The sequence below is a fragment of the Coptis chinensis genome, chromosome 3 (assembly GCF_015680905.1).
Source record: "Coptis chinensis isolate HL-2020 chromosome 3, ASM1568090v1, whole genome shotgun sequence".
Lineage (NCBI taxonomy): Eukaryota > Viridiplantae > Streptophyta > Magnoliopsida > Ranunculales > Ranunculaceae > Coptis > Coptis chinensis.
In genome coordinates this window covers 24,967,421-24,976,923 of record NC_141458.1, presented here as the reverse complement: position 1 = coordinate 24,976,923, position 9,503 = coordinate 24,967,421, and the positions used below count along the sequence as shown (strand labels likewise).

The 9,503-nt window shown below is 34.0% G+C and overlaps 1 protein-coding gene across 1 annotated transcript; it reads left to right on the top strand.

Annotated features, from left to right (window-relative positions):
* The first annotated feature begins 1,930 nt into the window (after positions 1-1,930).
* LOC147508806 (histone H4) lies at positions 1,931-2,498 on the top strand. Its single transcript, XM_086599170.1, has one exon. It carries the CDS (start codon positions 1,992-1,994, stop codon positions 2,301-2,303), a length of 312 nt encoding a protein of 103 aa, XP_086455296.1. The 5' UTR covers positions 1,931-1,991; the 3' UTR covers positions 2,304-2,498.
* Positions 2,499-9,503: the final 7,005 nt, after the last annotated feature.

Sequence of the window (9,503 nt, the reverse complement as noted above, 5' to 3'; positions counted from 1 at the left end):
TACATTACTCAGGTTGGGTATGTTAATGTGGAATCTTGACCTAATATCTACAAAATTCGTGATGACACTCCTATTTACAACACTGGCTGGTAAACTACTAGAAGAAGAACCATCCTCCACAAGGTCACCACTCGAAATGGCAACGATAGATCCAAAAACCTCTTCCTCTACCATATCCTCGGACCCTAGCGATCTCTCTATCAACTCGTCGGACTGAGTATTGTCACAATCAGGCATTTTTAAAACCTTTTTACTCGATGGAACTCTGATATAAACCTACTAAAAGAAGAAAATAGAAAATAGAAATGCAAGAAAGACTAACTTGAGCAGTCTATGTTCTCATAAAGCTGGAGAAAATGGATAAAAAACTACCCCTTCAGTTCCTAAAAAAACGTCTTATACAAGCCGTCCGTTCAGTTTCCAAGGCAAATCATCATTGCACCTAAACCTAGACTAACACGTGTTCTTATGCGTGGTCTTTTCAAGTACGTGATAATTTCACCGACCCGAAGATGAAGCGGTTCAGATCCAGTTTCAAAAACATGTGCCACCGCGCTCTCTCAGTAGATCGCTATTTTAGCTATAGCGACCTACTTAGATAGGGCTGTGTGAGGGAATAATATCCACAACCAATGGATACTAGACACATGTCCAAAACGTACAGAACTACCAACTGACCTCCTATCCTCGTCCTCAGAGCTCGCTTCATAGTGACTCGAATAAAGCAAGCAACATATTCAAATCACGTTCAGAGCGACCTCACCACCAATCGATTTCACACCTTCGTCCTGTGAGCTCGTTTCAAAGTGACTCAAGACGAATGGACAATCTCATCCAGAAGCGACCTACATAGCGCTCACTCCTCTCGTTCTACAACGGCTTGTAACGTATGTCTTTATTACAGCCATCAAGACCGGAGCTTCAGGCACGCTTCATGATAAATGTCCATAACTCGGAATCAAGGATGGGGAGTGACCTGAAGACCTGGATCTGACTTGTCGCGAGAATGCGAGAGGCGCGGACACCTTGCTTATATAAAGAGGATGATGAACTACATTTGACCTGATTCAAGTCTCCCCCCAATAGAGAGAACTTGATACGTAGGTAGTTCGTCCATATGAACTCGGTCAATTTAATCCTTCAAACACCTTTCTCCCCAAAGATTACCTATATCGATCAGTAAGGTTAATGAAATATAACCTTTACAGGTGGCATGAGGCACTACGTATCATAGTACAAAATATCGCGATTTCAGCAAAACATATATAAATATCGCAGTAAGTTTAGAGATATATATATAACTGTAAATATCGGTGATATTTAGACAATATTTATGATATTTTGATATTTTATGATATATTGCGATATTTGAGGATATTTGGTGATATTTTGTTTATATAACAATTTTATTTAATATTTATCATTATATTTCAAATAAATATAAATGATATATCAAGAAATATCTACAATATCCATTATATTTGTTGATGTTTTAGATATAGCCACGATATTTGCATATCAAATAATATAAAATATCCAAAAAAAAAAAGATATATCTATGATACATATCAAGAAATTGAATATCGATAAAGACCCATATTCTAATATGTTGTAATATGGGCAACTATGAATTTTTGGTGACAAGTCAGCTTAAATTATATTAGCCACCTAAATGTTCGACTCTTGAGTCTGAAACCAAATCCCATATAGTATCTAATAAGGCCCAAATCCAGTAGCACGACCTAATAAGTGAAAAATAGCTCGCAAAAGAAAAAACATGATCCGTGCCAATATCTCCTAACCAATGAGACTCCACTATTTCTAATCCAACGCACTACAACTCAACGTAAATGAAGACACGGATTGCCAATTGATTCAACGGCTCACACACGAAAGTCGGAAGTCTATAAATAACACCCCCTCATTTCAACATCTCATCTCATTCAGAAAAACACAAATCTAAAAAATCAAGAAGAGTGAAATTTGAGAAAATGTCTGGTAGAGGGAAAGGAGGAAAGGGGTTGGGAAAGGGAGGAGCAAAGAGGCATCGCAAAGTTCTTCGCGATAACATTCAGGGCATCACTAAGCCTGCCATCCGACGTTTGGCGAGGCGTGGTGGAGTCAAGCGTATTAGCGGTCTGATTTACGAAGAGACCAGAGGTGTGCTGAAGATATTCTTGGAGAATGTGATTCGAGATGCTGTCACTTACACTGAGCACGCTAGAAGGAAGACTGTTACAGCCATGGATGTTGTTTATGCTTTGAAGAGGCAGGGAAGGACTCTTTATGGGTTTGGGGGTTAGGGTTATGGAGTTTATGGGAATTAGAAGCTAGGGTTTGGTCAATTAGGGTTGGGGTGTATATTAAATCGAAGATGTTTTATGTTGTTTAGTTATTTGTTTTCAAAATTGTAGTTTGAAACTTTATTGTATGATTCTAATGAAATTACTGTTCGAATCCTACTTTTTCTATAATGAAATTGCCTAATTACTTGCTTTCTTTGGTGTGTTCTTTTCTATTGTTTAAGTGCTGCAAAAAGTATGTGGTTGCAAAGTTGTCTAACTGAATTCATCCCCGCTAGAATAGATCTGTATCAAGCATTGCACACTTGGTTGGCGTAAGTAAGGAGGTTACAGACTTAGAGAACAGCAAGAATCAAAATAGTTACTGCCATTGATTTGGCCTTCAGTTTTGAGTAGCCATCTATAATGTATATCCATCCATATCTTCTTTGACAAATAGTTGAAAAGCAATCGTAAACCCCTTATTTAATGAGTTTATAATCCATTCAACCTGCAGCGGACATCAGAGTAATATGGTGGGCTTTACTCACTTTTACAAAATATGAATGAAATCGGTTGGTGTCTACGAAAGAATAGAATGGCTTTCAGAATGCTGTGTAATGTGTATTAATGTGAACGTTTGTCTGTTAAATATGATTTTGTAAGGGGACTTCAGCTACATTTTTATCTAACTAGTTTTCGAACCCGTCCTACAAACGGGTACTGTTATATTAAATTATTTAAAAAATTATTTTTAACTATACATAGTTATAAAATATGAATATTATATTAATCACTCATCTAAATTTCTTGCAATGTTAAAACCCACTCTCAATAAAAAAGAAAGAACCCACCCTTAATAAAACATTTTGACTTGTTTTTGTTGTTTAATAGTTGTTTAATAAGAGAAGTTTGATTAAAGTTCAATAATAATATCCAATGAAACAAAGATCATATTGAAGCTACTTGAATGGCAAATCATTCTCAATCATACGAAAATAGATATTATAAACTAAATTTTAACTGTAAAACTATACTTGTCGAGACATTCCCAATACAACTATGTTTTGAGGCTAGTTCAATGTATTTCCATATATTTTCCAATTTTATGTTAATTATTTTTTTAGGTTAGTTCAATGCATTTGTATCCAGGTTCGATTTCTGTTAAGTATTCTTTAAGTTTGGTTCAATGCATTTGCAAATTCAGTTTCGATCTATCGTTAATTATTTTTTGAGGTTGGTTCAATACATTTGCAAATCCAATTTTCGATTTTTTAGTTAAGTATTCTTTAAGTTTTGTTCAATGCATTTGCAAATCCAGTTCGATTTTCGATAATTATTTTTATTTGAGGTTGGTTTAATGCATTTGCAAATCCAGTTTCGATTTCCGTTAATTATTTTTGAGGTTAGATAGTTTAATGTATTTGCATCTAGTTTAGACTTTCAGTTAATTATTCTTTAAAGGTTAGTTCAATGTATTTGTATCCGGTTTTCGATTTCTCATTAGTTATTATTCTTTAAGGTTAGTTCAATACATTTCCATCTAGTTATCAACTTCTCGTTAATTATTCTTCTTTGATGTTATTTAGTACATTTGCATCCAGTTTTTTATTTCTCAAGATTAATTATTTTTTTAGGTTAGTTTAATGCATTTGCATCCAGTTTTCGATTCCCGTTAATTTCTTTTTAAGGTTAGTTCAATACATTTGCATCTAGTTTCTGATTTCCCGTACGTTAATTATTATTTTATGTTAGTTCAATGCAATTGCATCTAGTTTCCGATTTTATACTAATTATTCTTTGAGGTTAGTTCAATATATTTGCATCTATTTTCTGATTTCTCGTTAATTATGCATTTGAACATCAAAATTTTGATTTTCAGCTATTTATTCTTTGAGGTTAGTACGATGGATTTGCATCCGATTTCTGATTTCCCATTAATCCATTATTCTTTGAGGTTAGTTAAATGCATTTGTATCCAATTTCCGATTTTCGGTTAATTATTCTTTTTTGTGGTTTACCAGTTGTTTCTAGTTTTCGATTTCTAATTTTGTGGGATCCAAAAAAATACCTTGAAATGATATAATAACATGTGATAAGTAATAGCGTCATACTCTAATTTGTGATTCTATTTCCAAATTGTGTATGTTTTATGATTTTAATTCGTGGCATTTTAGCATTTCCCAAGTCATAAACATCTGGGTAGGAATCAACAATTTTTTAATTGATTTTACATGCATTAGTTTCAAAATTAATTAAAACAAATATTGGTAAGAAAAACTAATGACAATAATTAATAACACCACTTATGTTTTTCCTGTCGTATATATATATAACATTTATTTAAAGAAATCAAAAGAAAAAACAGTGGTGAAGGTTTTGTGGGGGCAGTGGGGCCAATCTAGATATTAGGAAAGAAAAGCGAAAGAAATAGAGGACGAAGGGCACAAACGGCAGCTTTTGACGCCTCTTATATAAGTAGAAAAAATTATTTGCGAATATACATGAAATGTAACCAAGGAAGCTTTGTATAAAAATAATCGATTTCAATTACGGGTCCAATTTCAGACCAGTAAACAGTTTTACAATAATTAAGATATATGAAACAACATTTTTCTTGTTTCATTAAATCAAAACTTCGCAAGAATAATTTCCCTCATGAAGTATTCTGGCGCTGCAAACACAGATATAAGACTATGTTAGATATTCGTTCACATAATGCAATATTGAACAGGAACATATATCAGAAAATTATTGGAAATTATTTGGCCTGGTGCAACCCATATTGCTAATAACTTGAGCTAAGAATACTGGCTAATGATCAAGTATCAATCTAAACTCTCGAGTATTTAAAGTATCCTTGGTGCGTAGAAAATAGCACAGATAGTGCACATCCCACAAAGTCAAAATGAAATAGAAAGTATTAGAAGAAACAATTAAGCTAACAACTAACACCTAACTTGATAAAATCAATCTTCATTTCAATACTAATGTCGTTACAACACCATACCTAATGGAAAATAAAATACTAAAAAGCTCAAAAATTTTGTCCAACATGTCAAAAGTTTCAACACCTGACTGGTATAGATTGATGGCAAACGGAAGGGGTAGCGTGCTCGTCAAATTAATTTACTTAAAATACTAAATATACTTGCAGATCGAGATTTCGAATGATAGACTCAAGTGGTTGAGTGTGGCGAATTAACAAACGATAAATTGCTTTAAGAAAGTAGAACACATTGATTAAAATCAGTGTAAAGAAAATAAACTGGTGTAGTTCTAATAATAGCTGAATCATGATGTTCATGAAAGAAAAGATAACTTACCAGATTTCTAAGATTGAACACAATAAAATTAGTGTTGGAAACTCTTCGATTGCAGAGATCTCAAATTCTATTTCTGGAAATATATAACGAATATGAGGAACTAATCTTCACCATCAGAAATTCATAACCAAACCCAAAAAATAAAAATCAACACTCCTAATAGAACAACTTCAAAATAATATTAATAATAAAATAGCTTGATTTTACCTCGCGATCATGGAAGTTCTGTTAAGGGTTTCTCAATATCTTGATTTGAGACGATAGAGTTCTGGGTGGGGTTGAAGCAAAAAGATCTCACCTGAAAAAATTCCTAGCCAAACCCCAAAAGTTTAATGAGCTTGAAGAGAGAAATTAATGACTTCTCTAGGTGTCTGATTCGCTTATGCAGTGGCCAAGCTTACAGAAGTAAGCGGCAAATATTGAGAGAGAGAGAGGAAAGAAATTGATTCGTAGTGTTTGGGCGAGGGGTTTAATGAAGGGTAAACTTTGATTTCTAGAGCTCAAAATGGGTAAACTTCCTACTTAGTCTCCTGAGTTTTTATAATACCCCTGCCGATGTGGATAGGCTGAGAGCTCGAAAAGGTACTGCTATATATATATATATATATATATATATATATATATTGTACTATTGCTTAACCAGGATATATATGGCTTGAAAAGAAAAATATAAGCAATAGTACAATAAGAACGTTGCAAGGAAGGCAACTACTTATGGCTTGAAAAGAAAAATATCAATGTTTATTAAGGATGAAATGTTACCTATGTTGCGAATGTTGACGGTGCTAGCCATATTGCCCTTGATCTGTTATGTAGAAAGCTTAGTCAATTATATTCTTAAAGCCACTTATTATTTGCTGAAAATTGAGTAAAGAAACAAAATTTGCCAAGAAACATTTCCATAAGGAAATCAACTGGTCACCTTTAATTTTGCTAGTGTTCATTTCAGTGATATGCACTGATTCAACAGTTAGTATATTCATCATACATACATGTAAAACAACATGAAACACTACAAAGATTTACCCACAAATCAATCCTTTACTTTCATGTCGGTGATATCTGCGTAAAGATATCGAAACCACATCAACGTAAGATGCTATGACAACATCTAAAAGACATGGACTACTTTAAACATCTAATTGTTACTTAAATTTACAACCTAGCTTCCTTAGAGCATATACAACAGTGATCACAAACAAATATTCAATAAAATACGATCAAACATTATATGTATCTACTATTTTACAGCTCATATAGTGAGGATATACAATGGTAGAAAGCCCAACAATATAATTCCCTTGAGGGTAAAATGCGGGGTAGTTCATAAACACGAAGTCTTGTACAAACAATCGACACCAAAATGACACCCGAAATAAAACTCACCTTGAGGGCAGAATGCGGGGTAGTTCATAAACACGAAGTCTTGTACAAACAATCGACACCAAAATGCCACCCGAAATACAACTCATGCTACAAAAGAAAAATGCAAAGACCATAAAAAAAAAATCGGATCAATCAGACAACAAAAACAAATATTTTCAGTCAAATCTGTAAATAGGAAGTAAACCCTTCTTCCCCGGCAGAGTGTTTAGTCAAAATCAGCATTGACAGAGTTCAAAAGTTCTTGAAGCTCCCGTCGTGCTCCAGCACCACTGCTCCTTAGTGTCAGCATAAGGTCTTTGTTATCACCTAGGATCAGTGGCAGAGCCAGGGGACCTAGGGTATGCCCTGGCTCACCCTCAGTGCTAGCGTGGCACTAATTATCCATCGAACATAATGGAGTAAATAATGGGCACATTTCCAAATAGATTTCCATGGAATGAAATTCAAGAGAGTAGAAATGAAAACTAAATCTGAGGGTTAAAACAAAGGCGAGGATTGGTGACATGTGCATAAACAATAGAGATTAATGCAAAAGAATGTACCATAAGCACATAATACTTGGAACCCGACACCACGAATCAGCTATGGTGAAGCAAAGGAAGCCTCAACCTCAAAATATGTGCAGTATAAGATGGAATTATAAGTGGGTACTTCTTAGAAGCTTACATCTTAGATCCGTTACATGCATTTCTGTTGAAAATCTTAATTTTGCCTTTCCATTTGGTAATTTAAACTGATACAGGTTTTAAAGTTGTACAAAGGTGCTGATCCCAGAATCTTTGTATTGAGAAGAAACTTGATTATGTGAATAGATTAAACTCCCCAAGTGATGACCTAAACCTGCAATATTGAACTTTGAAAAACGCAAAATTGATAGTTGATGGAATGAAAAAGGGAAGAAAGAACTAACCTCAAATCTGTCAAGCAAAAAATCAAGAGAATAGATCGGATCGTCTGCTGCCTCGAGATCAAATGAGAGACTTAGGGATTTAGTTGTAAAGAAAGGATGTAGTGAGAAGAGAGGAGAGAGATCAATTCGAGGGACTAATTCGACTTTCAAAGTTAGGGTTTTGTGATTTAGGTTGGGTGGTAGAGAAGAGAGAGTGGGAGAGAGAGATCAGTTCGTGCGAGAGTCGTGGGTTTTGTTGGGTTTCCATTTTGAGTTGGAGTAGTTTTTCTCTCGGCAAGTTTTTCTCTAAATGAATGAGTGAGCGGAGAAGTAAGAGGTTTTGGGGTTTTGAATGAGTGAGCGTAGAAGAAAGATGTAATGGGGTTTTCGTTTTAATTTCGTGCGACTCATTCTTAGTTTTCGCAGTTTTTTCCTCCTGATTTATCGTAATTAGTCTGGACACGTAGACTTTGTATTCATAAATTATTAGTATGTTTAATTATGAGTTTAATTATGAGAACGGATACAACTTTATATTCTATTAAGTAACTCTATCCCAAATCTTGTCATACATCTTTCATAGCATCTATCATTCACTTCACAAATCATCCATCTTACCATGCAATTTCCCTATTTATTTATTTTTTTTTTTGGTTTATTTTATGAAAGATATAATCCACTAAAAATTTAACAATTCCTGATACCAACTAAATTTTTTTCTCTAATATCACATCCAAGCAACTTACACATCCCAACCAAAGCGATTGCAAAATTTTGAAAGCAGTACAAAGATAAATATACAACGTATTAAGAGAAAAATAAAGCAAATAGAAGAAAAAGAAAATTGAAAGTTTGTAAGAATATACTATCGTAACTATTTTTTCCCCGCCTCAAAAGAAATTGTGATCAGTTGATCTTTTTCAATTATTAGTCCTACATAAGACACTCAAACTTCCAATCAAGTGGGGATGTTGATTACTCTCATAAACATTGAGGCCGTGATCACGGGGCCGCAAATGTCGTAATCCATAGCAATCGCCGGGGTTTAGCGATTTTTTTGCCTAATCACAACAACTAATTCCACTAAGCTAGTTATCAAGTGCTGCTTCTAAAGGGTTTAAAATTTCAATGGTCCTTCCATTTGGTAGATATGATGATGTTGGCTGCATAAACAATACCTTTTCCAAGCCTAATCAAGATGAAAATAGAGAAACGACCACACTTTTTTTGAAAAACTTAATCGAAACGCACTTGTTATGAAATGATTTGCAAAATCTTATTCGAATTATAAAGGGCTGAAAGTCTAAAATCAATGCAAGTACAACAACAAAACAATTAGGAAAAAGTTACCTAATTTTTGGATTCGAGTTTGGAAGAGATTGCATCAAACCTGAAGAGGATTCAGAAATTTGACTTGATCCAGATTCAACCCATTTTGTAATCCAATAAGAAAAATAAACGTCATTTTAAATGCAAAACTATACTGTCGGGACATATATTCTCACTACATATAATACATTTATGCAGCTATGCTTGAGGTTAGTTCAATGCATTTGGATCCAATTCCCGATTTTCCATTAATTATTTTTTGAGATTAGTTAAATGCATTTGTATCCAGTT

Excerpts from the sequence above, each read along its gene's own strand:
- LOC147508806 (XM_086599170.1), top strand. The coding sequence starts at position 1,992 with ATGTCTGGTAGAGGGAAAGGAGGAAAGGGGTTGGGAAAGGGAGGAGCA.